The 14,940-nt window shown below is 32.4% G+C and overlaps 2 protein-coding genes across 3 annotated transcripts; one reads left to right on the top strand and one right to left on the bottom strand.

The window, feature by feature from the left end:
• Positions 1 to 2,161: 2,161 nt before the first annotated feature.
• Positions 2,162 to 3,307, bottom strand: LOC114738587 (glycine cleavage system H protein, mitochondrial). Its single transcript, XM_028926648.1, has 4 exons — positions 3,160 to 3,307; positions 2,978 to 3,066; positions 2,596 to 2,766; positions 2,162 to 2,502 (listed from the first exon to the last, which is right to left on the bottom strand). Exons 1-4 carry the CDS (start codon positions 3,248 to 3,250, stop codon positions 2,374 to 2,376), a joined length of 480 nt encoding a protein of 159 aa, XP_028782481.1. The 5' UTR covers positions 3,251 to 3,307; the 3' UTR covers positions 2,162 to 2,373.
• Positions 3,308 to 4,172: 865 nt separating this feature from the next.
• On the top strand, positions 4,173 to 8,160 carry LOC114738583 (uncharacterized). 2 transcript variants are annotated; one of them, XM_028926646.1, is made up of 7 exons: positions 4,173 to 4,431; positions 5,256 to 5,388; positions 5,834 to 5,907; positions 6,003 to 6,081; positions 6,450 to 6,559; positions 6,813 to 6,877; positions 7,735 to 8,160. In XM_028926646.1, the coding sequence occupies exons 1-7, from the start codon at positions 4,288 to 4,290 to the stop codon at positions 7,826 to 7,828; spliced, it is 699 nt and encodes a 232-aa protein (XP_028782479.1). In that variant the 5' UTR covers positions 4,173 to 4,287; the 3' UTR covers positions 7,829 to 8,160. The 2 variants fall into 2 exon arrangements, with proteins under 2 accessions (XP_028782479.1, XP_028782478.1); XM_028926645.1 differs by having other exon boundaries at positions 6,450 to 6,877; positions 7,735 to 7,763.
• The last annotated feature ends 6,780 nt before the right edge of the window (positions 8,161 to 14,940 follow it).

The raw sequence follows: 14,940 nt of genomic DNA, 5'->3' as shown, positions 1-14,940 counted from the left end.
AAGATAAGTCAAATCATATTCATTTACGAAACAAGAAAAGAAACCACAAGCATGCCTCATCATCATAACCTACCGCAATTATTTCTCTACACACCGACCGGAGACCAATTCTCTAGACGTAGATTAGATTTTTAGCATAGATATTTTTCATTGAAGGAAATTTATTTGAGATATTGTCAGTATTTACATTGATTTTTATTTGAGTCAACTTATTAATTAGTCACTTGGGCTTGTCTGGCTTTTCTTATAATCCGAATGTTACAACTAGCCCGGCCCATCTCAATGGACTTAACAAGATGGACTACCCAAGAATTTAAAACCCCCCCCGCCCACGAACACACATATATTCAGTTCTTTTAAATTTTAATGATAGATGACTATTACAGGGGTCCAAGTCCTTCCTTACTAATACTATCAATCAATTATATTTAGAAGCCTTTTATTCGGGTTTCTAATGATCTTTCTGAGCTATCTACTCTAAGACCTTGTTTATCATACAACTGAAATCACTTATAAACACATTTTACGTAAATCAAGATATTTTTTTTTTATATATTTGCTTTATATTATATAAATCACTATTGAAAAGATGCTCTAACTTAGTAAAAAATTTTATGTTTACTTAAAGATTTCTTTTACATGATGTGTGTGAAGTTGTGTCTTTATTTTTTCTTAGGTTTTTTTAACAATTTTATTTGTGATTTAACATATTATACTATGTAAAAATCTTTTTTTTTTTAATATCATTTTGTCTTATTTCCAAAAACAAAAAGACAATTTGTCAACTATACATATAAAAAAATTTCTTGACCTGGACACATAAATTTTATTAAAACTATCTCAAAATTTTGATCTTTCTTGCATGGAGGATTAACATCGTGATGAGCAGTGACGTTCTTGTGATTAAGCCAAACGAACATCACACCTAAAGCGTCAACCGTCCTCCTTAATCCTTCTTCTTCGACCTTCACCCGAAAGAGTCACCGTTGTGAATCCATCGGGTGACCGAGCCGAAATGCGTCGTCCAGCACCTAATCGTCGCTCATGAAGCTTCCTGCCACTTCGTTGCTGCTGCTTTCTGGAATGGCGACCATGAACCCTCTCGATTTGTTGGGGTACTCCACTGAAGACCCGTCGCGGCTTATAGCGACGGAGAGGGAAAATGTTGTGATTGGAGAGCCGCTGGAGTAGCTATTGTAATTTCATATCAAGTACACTTTTCCAACTTGCGAATAGGGAGCTCATTCTCAGTTTACAGCAACAAAGCAAGGTGGCTCAGTTGCCTGTCAAGCCGTCGCCTCCAGCTCAGGCATGTAAGCTTCTGATTCCCCTTTTGTTTTATGTCGACAAAAAGAATGTAGTATTTATTCTGTTGTTATTGAGTGAATGTGTTCTGATGCACAAACATGTCTAAACTCTCAAGATCGTGAAATTTGGAACAAAATCATATAGAGGACATTTATTTATCGATTCCTGAGCTTTTTTATTTCTAGTCTCATGCTTTTATCTTTTGTGCTTTTCATTAAGAGGGTAAAGAAGCTAGCTCTTGTATGTTATTTACCATATGGTTGCTGATGGAGGATGTGACTGATCTGATCATTGGGTTTGCAACTATTGTGATGGTGTTATAGCTACTACTACCTCCGATCCTAATTATAAGACTTAGTTGACTAATTTGAGGAGATTAATAAAGTAAGTTAAGTTAGTTATTTGTAATAAATAAGTGCTGTCATTCCTAAAATATCCTTGCTAATAAGTGTATTGGCTAGAACTATTATCATTAGAAAAATTATCTTGGAAAAAAATATATAAATATAAGAGACAAAATGGATTGGGGTCTTATAATTAGGACCAAACTAAAAGTCAAACGGGGTCTTATATTAAAGACCGGAGTTAGTATTTCTTAAGCTCCTCAATTCTTTGCTCTCAATGCTCTCCAAATTATTCATTTACTTCTATTTCAGTTCTGCAAGCAATAAAACAAAAACAGAACCAGACAAGCCCTCGTATTGATTTAGGCCATGTTTGGATTAGCGTTTGAAATCACTTATAAGCATGTAAGCTAAGATAAAACTCCTCTCACATACTTACTCCATATTCTGTAAATTACGATTGAAAAGCGACTGATAAACTTTTGTGTAAATCACTTAGGCTCTTGAACTATTGGTCTTTTGGATTATGCAATAGAGAGAAACATGTTAATTAAGCAGAGGCATTTTAGTGACAGAGTGGTAATAGAATTAGAAGGGAGAGAAATCATGAGAGGAGCAATATAATTCCGTGGCGCTTAATAACAAAAACCGATCAAAGGGTACATAAACATGTGAAGAAGAGTTAGTCCCAAGAGTAGCCAGCAACAGCAAAGTTCAAACTTCAATGTGCAGCATCTTCTTCCTCACAAAACTTTGTGTACTCCTTCGCACCCATCAAGGAGTCCAACTCAGATGGATTCTTGGGCTTTATTTTAATCATCCAACCCTCTTCATAGGGGCTTGAGTTCACCTTCAAAAGACCCCCCAATAAAACAGTATAATCACATAATGTTTGACATTGAAGAACAATATAATGTTTGGGTTGAAGGTTAGAATTGCATACCAGGCCAGGTGCTTCAGAAAGCTTAGTGTTAACCTCAACAATCTCGCCTGAGATGGGAGAATTAACATCACTGGTTGCTTTAACACTTTCAACTGCTCCGAAGCTGCTTCCTTGAGACACTGAGCCACCTGCTTCTGGCAGATCCACAAATACTACCTCTCCCAGATGGTCCTGCAACACATAATAACATTCCTACTAATTAATTCTATTTCTACCCTTTTTCCCAAAGTTCACTTTCTAAGAACTTCAGGCTGCAGAATCTAAGATTAGCAAACACCAACTTTGACTGAACTGTTCACCACACGAAATATATATGCCACAGTAATTCACATCTTTAGCAGATACTCAGAATTATGCGTAATGAATATTCAGAATAAGCAACCTGGGCATGGTCGGTGATTCCAACTGTAGCTACGGCGCCTTCGTGCTTGACCCATTCGTGGGAAGAAGCGTACTTGAATCCATCCAACACTGAACCAGGAACGAATTTGTATAATGACTGGTACCGTAAAGGAGAAAACAATGAAACAGAAGAAATATGAGTGAATATATGTATGAGAATACCAGTGGAGAAGCATCTGGAGAGATGTGGGCGAGAAGCGCAAGAGATTTTGAGGGCATTGGCAGTAGAAGAAGCCCACATTCTGAGCGCCATTAGTACGAATCTGATGTTGGAATTGTGAGTGTGAGCCTCTGGTTAGGGAGAGAAATATAAAACTGAAACGGAGGTTTATTCTATCTTGGATGAATGGTGGCCAACGAATGCCTCATCCTCATGTTCCCCGCCACGCTCTCCTCAATACAATATCTCTTGCTTTCCCCCGTAGTTAAACTGTAAGCACTTGTTCATTTTAACCTTCTGTCCTTTTTTTACCGTACTTTTTTTAATAAAAAAAGCTAATGTATTTTTTTAAAAGAAAATACAACCTCCGTTTCTTATTATAAAAGCTTGTTTAACTTTTAATTTGATCTTAAATATAAAACTCTAATCCATTTTATCTTTTATATTTATTCATTTTTTTTAAAGTATTTTTTATAGTAGGTGCACATACTAAATGTTTCATCAAATAGTAATTAGAGCTAATATATATGATTAGCAAGAGTATTCTAAGAAAGATAACACCTATTTATAATAAATAACTAAATTATTTTTTTAATATCTCCAAATTAGTCAACTAGGTTTTATACTGAGTACCAGATATAGTATATAATTCGTTTAATATTGGATATTTATATTTTTGTAAATATTATATTTTAAATATTATAATTTTATAATATATAAAAAATTTCATTTATATATATTCATTTGTTGTAGTATCATAAATCATAATTATTTTTCTAAACTGAAAAAGAAATTGAGTATAATGTCTGTTTGTCGTGGAGATAATTAATTTTCTGAGTCTAAAGCGGCTTCTGTAATGGGCATTCAACAAAGGCAAATCAGCCGGCTGAATTGGCTTATAGTGGGTCAAGACGAAGAGGCCTGGAACACATTGGGCTCGAGAAGGCCCATTATGCTATGTAGTGCCAATAAGGCAATAATGATCAGCTCTGCCTTTCCTGTCGTTTCTTCGGCTGTCTGTTCGTGTTTTGGTTTTTCCCCATGAACCTTTGACCCTGGTACTCAGTTTGGAGCTTGTTTTGCAGTAAATTTGGCGAGGAATCGATTGATTGAATTGAGTTTTTACGCGCATGGGTGAGATTGTGGAGGAGTTGAATCCTCTTATTGGCGGTAACGATGGGCATGAATTCGAGAATATTAGTAAGGCGGAGATCGTCCTCAAAACCATTGGCCCTGCTCGCCCTTCTCGTCTTCTTGTTCCATCTTCCATCAAGGTATTTGGATGCACTTGGTCTCTTTCATTTAATGCAATTTTGGGTGCTCGCGGTTTTTTCCCAGGGTGTTAAAGGTGGTTTTCTCTTTGCATGACATAGCTTCAGATTGCGTTGGAAATTATTTTTTTATCTTGGAATTAAGTCTGCAAAGATTAATGGCCATCTGAAGAATTCAATGAATATGCAAAGTATGAGAATCATTGCAAGTTCAAAGGTTTAGTTTTCTGGAAATTAGCACCTCACCCGGAAAGAGGAAGTTCTATTTGCGTTGTCTTTTTTTTTTTTTAATTTTTAATTTTTTTTTAAAATATTGACTGAATTGTTTTCATATAACTGGAATTTCCAACTACTTGCTCATGTTAATTACATGCTCTTAAATTTTGAACCTTGGGCTTATTGAGATTCGTCCTGACTGAGATTGTGTCATCTGTGGCCTTGGAATCTTTCCAACCATATTTTACTATTAACTGATCATATATATTTATATATATATATATATATATATATATATTCCCGACGAGCACTAAGACATTTGTTCGTTTCTTATAGATAAGTCTTGTTTGGATAGTGAGGAACTTAATTCAGGTGGAGTGTTGAACAAAAGCCTGAGCCCAAAATATTTGAGTGTAGACAAACAATCTACTCATTCAATAATTTCATGTTGTCTATAAATTGCTTCATAGGACAAATATGTTTTACTGGAAATCATTTCGGTGGACCTTAATTATTATTGTTGCATTTGATACTTTCACTTAATGAGTTTAATGCTCATTTGCAAATTCTTACAATGTGCTTATAATTTGTTTCTCCTAAATCATTTTTAGGTTCGTGATTTGAGAGGATTAGTTGCCAGCAATGGTCGTTTACCGATTGATAATGTGAGTCTTATCCTGCGTGGAAATGTATTATGTGATATGAAGAATGGAGAAGATGTGTACATTCAACTCAATGACGGAGGTAGGTTTTGTCTTAGTATCCTTTTCGATCAATTTATTGTATTTCTTTTACATTAGCTAGCCCTATGTCATCTACGTACAGTATGGAGCAAAGTTTAGTTTCTCTGTGGCAGTATGGCACTTATCAAAACATGCTTGGAATTTGGATGATGATAAATCGTAAACATTTGAAGAACAATCAGCATACATTGTATAATTGCCTTTTTTGTGGTAAACGCCTTTTGATGTTGAAAATCCTTTCATGGTTTTGTTGTCAACGTGCAGCGTATCTCTAATGGCCCTGTATTGCAGATAGAATTTCATTAGATGTAATGCATCAGTAGATCCACTCAAGCATTTCTTTACTTTATTTGAAGGTCCAGTTACTTCAATTTTAAAATGCTAATTCAATTCAATTGATTATATAATAACATTTCAATATTCAATGCATCATGTAAGTGTTTCAGATTCCTTAATTGTTGCTGTCAAACCAAAGCCACCAGTTCGTGATGGATATGATGACGATGACGATGACGATCTGGTAAAAATCATTTTAATAATGTCTGAAGTGAATATAAAGTCAATTTTGTACTCAGTAGAATCTTTCTTTGATTGCCACTTCTCTAGAAGTTTAAGAAGTTTAAGCTTCCCCGTTCGTCAAGTTGGTGGAAGAAGAGGCTTTACTCTTTTCTACACGATAACTTGAAGCTTCCAGGTAACAATCAACATTCTAATGATGTTCATTCAAAATATGCTTAATAAGTTGTGGCTTGGTCTCTGAAAAATGTCTAGTCAGTCATGGACTAATTATGATAATTTTTCGAGCATTCATAGCTTTTAAGTGTTATAAATGTTTTTAACCTTTTGCTGTCATTTTAATTGTCATATATTGGCATAAGGACACAATTGATTTAAATTTAAAACTACAATCACTCAATTGATAGACTTATATACATCTGAAGAGTTATTTCAGGTATGGGTATCACTTGGGGACAGCAACTTAAATTACTCAATAATGAATGAGCTACTGTATACTCTTCTAACGTTAATAATCTGCTGAACTTCTTCCTTTTGCGTTGATAGATATCATTTTGATGTTTATATTCTCTCTGAGCTTGAAAGCATGGGCTTTCACAATCATGTGGTTTATCCTGGCACCCATTGCCCATAAATGGGATCTGGGACCCTTATATGTAAGTCTACTGCCTATCATTGCATCCATATTTGAGACTTTTAGTGATCTGCTGCAGAATGTACTGTATGATCTTTCCAGACATGCATTTGTTCTAACTGATGTTTGTCTCCCTGTAATTTTTCCTGCTTGTTTTATTATTCTTATTATCTTTTGGCCAGGGTTTGTTTTATTCAAAACTGATAACGAATCTGATTTACATGCTTTTATATTATTTTTGTTGCATTTCATCATTTGTCACAACTTCTCCACAGATAATTGCTACGGGCTTTTCTCTAATTCTCTTTAATCTCGGAAAGCGCCAAGCTGGTGACGTCAGGTATAAACTGATACAAAATGTTGTGTGTTACATTATGACAATTTAATCAAGGTGAGATCAATGCTTGTATATTTGTAAAAGTTCAAATAAGGATGGTGCATTTTAGCAACATTCAAGAATCAAACAATGAAAAAATACCAACGGGTGGGAAGAAGAATTTTGGTAAAATACTGATTTTTGTTGGGGATGAAAAAGTATGACAGATCTAATAAGTCCCTTTGTAATATGTGGGAGTTATAAACGCTTATTGTGTGAACTGTTGGCTGTTGTAGCTCTTCGGATTTTATTTGGTTGTTTTGGAGATTGGATCTTATTTGGAAAATCATCAAACCTCTTGAAACTTGTTTTATTACTTTTTCATTTTTCTCAACCCATCAAAGGGATTTTATAGGTAAGCTAGTCCAGCCATTATGTGCAAATATGAAGAAAAATGGGGGAAAAAAAAAAATCTTTCTAATCGGAGCTTGTTGATGATATAGATAATATTCTTATGAATATAAATTTACTAGTGACACCGATTGCCTAAATGAGGTTTTTATATTGATTTGGTCAGTATTCTTGATGACACAATATGTGTTTTGTGAATATAAATGTATTGGTTACATTACATTTGTTTACCTATATGATGTGTTCATATATTGATTTGGTTAGTATTCTTGACTGACACTTGCTTTCTTAATCAACATAATGCCACTTGATATGCAGCCTCTCTTCTTTGTTATGCGTGTTTTAATCACTGAAATTCTTGACATCTATTATTACCCAAGTAATTTTAAGGATTTCAAGGAGATACGAAGTGTATTTCTTAGAAATCATTTGATAGTTTCTGACTAATTTCTGCTCTCCAACACATGCAGCGCATATTCTATCTTCAATGAAGACTTTAGAGAGCTTCCGGGGACCCTTAATGCAGATCGTCTTGATAGAGATATAAGAGCAGGACAGTTTTGAACAACCACCTCCCAAAAAGAGGAAAATGAAAAACGAAAAACCACCGATTCCTTTCTTCATGCTAACACTGATGCGATGCCAATATGAAGTTTATATGTTCTCGAAGTTGGTAACCAACCACGGTTGTTCCCCTCCCCCCCTGTATTTTATCTGTGTTCCCTGAATATCCTTTTTGTATAGTTTGATATATCAAGATTATAAATGAGGTAGACATGTTGTCTTGTGGATACCTGTTTCTGCATTTCTGGTCTCTGGGGTCCTGTGAATTTATACATGGCAAGCTAGTTGACGCGTATACAGTGGCATGCCATAGCAGGATCCAAAAGGTTAAATGCGGTAGCTTATTTTCCCCCATGAAAGTAATAGTCAGCGCTCTCACATGTGATCCAATACTTTAATTTTATTTATAGTGCATTCATGACCTCAAACCATAAATAAAATTAGAACATCAAGAGGTGCTGGATGCATTAATAAAACATCAGGGTAACAATATACAATAAATAATATTATTTCTGGTTTTTAATATAACAGTTAGTTGAATGATTTGAAAAGATTAGAGAAACTAATTAAATTAGTTATTTGTAATAAATAGGTATTGTTTTTTTTTAAATATTTTTATTAATAAAGTATACTGATTAGAACTATTATTATTATAAAAACTATTTTAAAAAAATAGAGAAATATAAAAAAAATTGGATTGAGGTTTTATATTTAGGATTAAAATAAAAATTAAACGAGTTTTTATATTAAAAATAAAAATATATGAGGATGGTAGATGCATATGGAAACCAAAGCCACTGTACTGGATAGGATGTTATTTTAATCTTTTTTGTTTTATTTTGAAAGTAAGGTTAAACGAAGTGATAAATCACTGAGATTGTTTAGTCAAAAAGGCGTTTACAAACTGCCTCTGTGCGATCAACCTTCTAATCCAGGGTTGTAATATGATCATCTTTTTAGGAACATCATTGATGATGCCAGAATGTTAGCAATTAGGGATTGGCAGCTTGAATTTCGTTATATTAGCAGAGAGAAAAATTCTCTTACTGATCCTTTAACGAGATTAGCTCATACGATTTAAAGAAATTTTCGTATCTTTGATTAGCCATCTCCTCATGATAAGTGACGATAGATAGTTTGCTTTATTGCTGTGGGACATCTTGTTGTAGGTTGTTATCCTTTCATTTGTTAATACTGTCTCCAATCTATTTGTAAAACTTTATTTATAAATTATAAATCAAATCTTACAAATAAGACCAGAAATAATACTACATCTGATCTTTAATATAAGATTCTATTTGATTTTTATTTTAGTTTTAAATATAAGACTCTAATCTATTTTGTCTCTCATATTTATATATTTTTTTTCAAAATAATCATTTTAACAATAATAGTTCTAGTCAATACACTTGATTAGCAAGAATATTTTGAAAAAAATAACACCTATTCAGAATAAATAACTAATTTAATTTACTTTCTTAATCTTCTCAAACTAGTTAACTGACTCTTATAATTAGGATTAGAAAGAGTTAGTATATAGTATGGGAAAATCCCAAAAAAAGCCCTTAGAATATACCAAATCCCAGATTGGGTCCTTAAATTTCGAAAATGACAGAATGGGTCATTGACCCAATCTGTTATTTGTGAAATTCAGGCAAATTGACATTTTTGCCCCTGAGCAAAAGTGAGTAGTTATTCTCTAAACAAATCTAGGTAACAGCTTATATTGTTCTAGTGATTACAAGATTCATTATAGTTAATAATAAGGTACTTGACAATAATAAGATACCTGATTATGAAAAAATGAATAGTTATTCTCTACACAAATCTAGGTAATGCTTACATTGTTCTGGTGATTACAGAATTAGTTGTAGTTAATAACAAGACACTTGACTATGAAAAAGTGAGTAGTTATTCGCTACGCAAATCTAGGTAACACCTAAACTCTTATAGTGATTCCTTGAATCATTGTAGTGAATGAATAAATGAGGGCAAATTGTCAATTCGTCTTAATTTCACAAATGACAGATTGGGTCAATGACCTATTCTGCCATTTTCAAAATTTAAAGACCCAATCTAGCATTTCCCACGTTCCATGGACTTTTTTTGGGATTTTCCCATATAGTATTGCGTTTTCATGAGAAAATAAAAAAGATGGCCATTCATTGTACTGCGTCTCTGCCCCTAATTATGTCAAGTCAATCCTCACCCTCCCTCTTGGGATCTGTGTGTGATGTCAGAAGCTACGCGAACGTGGCTCTTGGGCCTCAATCATCAGGATCCCCCTAGCAGTCTAGTTTCCCTCTTTCCTGGCAAAAATTTAGCTATATTGTTTGCTTCCGAGAATGGACTTTTCATGTCCAAGGCTTCTTTGAAGTTTGAACCACATTTAGGATAATTCTTTTTTAAACAGGATGTTTAAATATTTTAAAAGTATTTACAAATAAGCATTCAACACTTAATTTTTTTTTACTTTTATATATACTGAAAATTTATTTTCATAAAAATATTTTGACTGTTGTCTGTTGTTAAGTTTGATTGGTAAATTATATAGTTTGACAAGTATCTTTAATAGTCAAACTTAATAACGGATAATAGTTCAAATAAAAAATATTATAAAATAAAACTTTTACGCTATATAAAAGCAACAAAAAAATTTTCAGGTGCTAGGCACTCTTTCATATATATTTTTGAATGATTTAAACACCTTATTTCTAGTTTTTCCAAGTGATTCCAATTCCAATAATACCATAATTATTACCCGGCTAAACATGTCAAAACTTTCAAGTGATTAATACTTAATGCCTAGGAATAACAATTTCATCATAAATAAAAAAATCATTAAAAAATTAATATAAAAGACAAAAGAAATATGATTATATACTCTTTCAGTGCTTAATATAAGACCTATTTAACTAATTTGATTAGATTAAGGAAGTGAGGTAAGTTAGTTAATTATAAGAAATGTGAAACATTTTTTCTAAAATACCATAATCATCTTTCTTAATACCCCATCTTCATCTTGTATTTGATTATAGTTAAGGGAGTATCCATAGGGGTAATTTAGAGAAAATTGATAAATATAAGAAATGATTCTCATATTTAGAATCAAAACCAACTCAACAATTGGGTCCTATATTAAGGACCGAAGGAGTATTTAAAATCAAGTCAAAGCTATCAAATAAACTTGTATTTAAAACCTGGGGGACTATTCATTTAATTATTTCTTTAAAAAATTAGAATATTATTAATTACTATTTTTTAATTATACCCATCTTTTAATTAATACGAATTTCAAATTGAAAAATCACACATTAAATTTTTATTTTATATATATATGACATGAATTAAAGAAAAAATCTCACAAAAGAAATTTAAAATTATTAAATTTTAAATAAAAAATTTTAGCAAAAATATATTACTATTTATAGATTTAGTATTATAAAACCTCTTAAAATGTTGTTAATAAATTTGGTTTGAAATTTAATAATTTCGAAAGAACGGTTGACAATTGCAGTTAGAGAAGGAGGCAAGTGGAATGGAGAAAGGCAGAGGAGGGTACGGAAAAGGGCCGACAAGGATGACGTCATAGGAGGATCCACCCAGTTAGGCTGCGTGGACCCATTTCCCTCGCTCTGTCAAAAAGGTCGTTGACCAACTGCTGGCTTGTTGCTGGACCCCACTATACCCCAATGAAAAAGAACTTGAAAATTAGTCTTATTGGATGAGATTCGATAATTATTAAGTTTAGTTAGTTCGGATATCTCTTCCACAATGTGATTTTTTATCTACCTTTTTTTCCCCAACTCAGTCAAACGTTTGTGTTAGATTATTCCATCTAAAACCCAATGTCACATATTTAAGTAAATTAATACATAATATTTATACACACACATATTCAACTTTTAATTTCAATTGACAAATAATACTTTCCTATTATTTAATAGAACAATGAAAGTGAAACTGAATTCTTTTGTTTTTTCCTCAAAAAAAATGTTCAGTTGTTCTTGAACCTGATATGCCTTTTCTATCATTGTGTGAAGGGGGTGTTTAGGCACTATAACAAGTGCTTCTCAGAAGTAATTTTTTACAAATCGAAATAAACTTCTCTATATATTTATTTCGTATGCCATAAAAACACTTTTAAAATCATAGTTTTGATTCCATCTAAACACCCTATTATACTTTTAGGCTTCACAGATAGATTCACACGAGAGTTGAATTGAAGGGAAATGAACTCGCCATTTTGATTCTAGCTTAATGGTTAGAAAGATATCTTCGATCTAAATATAAGAGCTAGTTGACAGTTTTAAATATAAGACTTCAATTTATTTTGTCTTTTAAATTTATAATGTGCTCTCAAAAATATTCTTATTAATTGTAAAGTATTTTCACCCAAGTATAGTTTTAATGTATATGATTGAATAAAAAGTAATTTAAGAAAGTCAAAACATATTTGTTATAAAAAAATAATTTAACTATTTTCCTTAATCTCTCCAAATTAATTACCAAACTCTTATAATCAGGAGTAGTATTACTTTTTATATATTCAATTAACAGAATGAAAATCAGCAAAATATTGAAATATAAGGATGAAGTGAAGCCAGGATATATAATTTTCTAATCCGAGAACTAAATAAACATGAAAAGAGATATGAATGAATTGGATATTCTGTTGTTGTCTTATTGTTGCTTATTTATATTTATTTATTTAATTTTTTTGGGATTTAGTTATTTGCAGGTAAGCACAAAGGCAATGGAAGTGGTGGCTTGCCGAGGAGAAATGTGATGTGGAAAACCTTGAAGGAGAATCTGATAAATGAGAAAGCTCTTCCAATTGTGATGTTAAGTTCAATATAATATGGTGATCACTCACCAATTAGCATATTAACCAAAAGGATTGGGTTAAAGAGAATAATGATGGACTTAAGAGATTAATAAGTCCAAAAGGATTCCATTTGAGAATGGCGTTGACGCCAACAGGAAAAAAGATGAATTGCAAGTAAAGCAATGGGAAGAAAACAAGCTAAGAAGAATCTTAATTAGTCATTGTGAACAATTAATGGAGGAATTTATATAATCACAACCACATGAACGCCATTTGATATTGTGTTTATGCTATATTATTGTATTGTGTTCTATAGTGAAATCATTGTCTCTGAAATTTAAATCTCAAATATTATTAACTCTTTAGATTATTCTCTTTTAATTTTCTAAATTTTTATAAAATCAAGTTTTATTTATATTATACGTAATGCTTTGAACCTATTTAAAGCCAACAACGTTTAGGCCTTGAAATCTATTTAGAGCCTACCTTTAATTATGCAGTTTTTGATAGGTTCAATGTCTTTTCAAAATTAATCAATAAAGCCTTCTTAGAGGTCTATTTAATAAGTAGGCTTTTAGAAAGGCTTTAACCCAAACTTAGCTCATCAAAGCCTGCCTTAGGTCTTAAATCCATGTTACTTAGACTTCTTCAGCCAAAACCTAACATAATCTATTTCAAGTTCTAACTACTTGTGATAACATTGTTAGGTTGGGAATTAATAGGGTTGGAAAACTTTAATAAAATATATGATTAAGAATTTTGATTTTTACAATTCATCCATAACTAAATTTAACAATCATTGATGCTAAAATCATTACTCAAATTATTCAAATTTATAATGACTGAGATATTAGGAGCTAAATAAGAAAAAATAGAACCAAAAGCAACATAATCATTCACCTGTTTTTACTAATTTTTACCGATTCACACTCAGATTGCCTCTTCATATGCTTAGTATCCACATTACAAGTTGTTCAAACAACTTAGTAAATGATCAGCCACAGACACTAGCACAGTTGTGTATTTCAAAGTAGACCTTCCTTCTGACTAGTCATCAATTGGGTTTAACCTAGCCGCTTTCTTGTTGTTGACTTTTTAGATCAAATCATTCATGACCATAAGATGCAAGCTAAAATAGCTGTCACCAAATTAACCCCTCATGATGCTGTCTAAGTCTTAAGGGCATTATGAAAGAATTTTTCTCCTTTCTAGGACTCACACTGTGATGGAACTGGGATCTTCCACTCACTTATAAGTACATGCAGTATGAATTGTATGCTATGGTGTTTGTCTTAACTTTGTTAAGAACATATATCAATTTTGATTTATTGACACCATACAGACTTAAGTTCAAGGTGCGCACAATATCTAAACTGAAACTTTTCAACACAAATCCAACAACATCTTATAAGAGAAAAGTTCTTTGTTTGGCTACAGGTTTCATGGATGGCATTTATCCATGACTCGATCCAATCTTTGTGTGGATCAATTATTTGGTCTATTGTGGATCTATCTAAGACTTATCTTAGGTGATATATGTGCTATGATACTTTTACCATTGTTCTTGCAATATGGTAATCATGCGTTGTCTCACCTTCTATATTCTTTGTGAACACAAAAGCCGGTTGCTCGTGTGAGAAAGCTAATCTTAACCTGTATGACATACCAGTTATTGTATACCTCACACATTTATGTATTTGTTTATACTCAACATGCATTATGGTAATGCATTTCTTTTATTCTTTAATAAAATAAGTTCAAGACCTTATATTCTGCACATACCTAAATTATTTGACTGTTCACTAACAAATTCTTAACAATGGGTTATGTAGTAGGATCTGTCAACTCCTTTGGGCAAAGTGGTATTAAATTGGCTTTGCCTTTTGATAATCATATCTCTCATCAAGAGATACTTTATGTCTATGTATTTAGTCTTGCTTGTGCTAATGACGATCCTTAGCATAAGCTATACCTGGCTATCACAACACATTGAAACATAACCCTCTAATCCACCATTAATTCCTAATCACTTTAGGAACCTCTTGAGCTATATGGCTTCTTGAGTGTTGGCAAAACATACTCTATGTTCTAATTCTATGAAAGACGAAGATACTTCTATGGGTCTTTAACCCAATCAGTATTATAAGTTGTGATCTTAATGTATAATTTATGATTCATGATTCTTTCAAGGCATCTCTTATCCCTTTCACAACTTTCCAGTATTTGTTTACTAAGTTGAACTAAATATTGACTTACAAGTCCTATTTTAAAACATGTATTTGAA

Source organism: Neltuma alba, unplaced genomic scaffold (genome assembly GCF_004799145.2).
Source record: "Neltuma alba isolate B1F8T4 unplaced genomic scaffold, ASM479914v2 tig00013630_pilon, whole genome shotgun sequence".
Taxonomy (NCBI): domain Eukaryota; kingdom Viridiplantae; phylum Streptophyta; class Magnoliopsida; order Fabales; family Fabaceae; genus Neltuma; species Neltuma alba.
Note: the sequence above shows the minus strand (reverse complement) of the source record. Positions and strands in the feature narration are given on the sequence as shown.

What these genes read in the sequence shown, in the direction of transcription:
- LOC114738587 (XM_028926648.1), bottom strand. Translation starts at nt 3,250, where the DNA reads ATGGCGCTCAGAATGTGGGCTTCTTCTACTGCCAATGCCCTCAAAATC. An exon ending in CTCCAGATGCTTCTCCACTG is followed by an intron (nt 3,067 to 3,159) that starts GTATTCTCATAC and finishes TTCCTGGTTCAG; the next exon opens with TGTTGGATGGATTCAAGTAC. An exon ending in GAATCACCGACCATGCCCAG is followed by an intron (nt 2,767 to 2,977) that starts GTTGCTTATTCT and finishes TATGTGTTGCAG; the next exon opens with GACCATCTGGGAGAGGTAGT.
- LOC114738583 (XM_028926645.1), top strand. Translation starts at nt 4,288, where the DNA reads ATGGGTGAGATTGTGGAGGAGTTGAATCCTCTTATTGGCGGTAACGAT. An exon ending in CATTCAACTCAATGACGGAG is followed by an intron (nt 5,389 to 5,833) that starts GTAGGTTTTGTC and finishes TAAGTGTTTCAG; the next exon opens with ATTCCTTAATTGTTGCTGTC. An exon ending in CGATAACTTGAAGCTTCCAG is followed by an intron (nt 6,082 to 6,449) that starts GTAACAATCAAC and finishes TTGCGTTGATAG; the next exon opens with ATATCATTTTGATGTTTATA.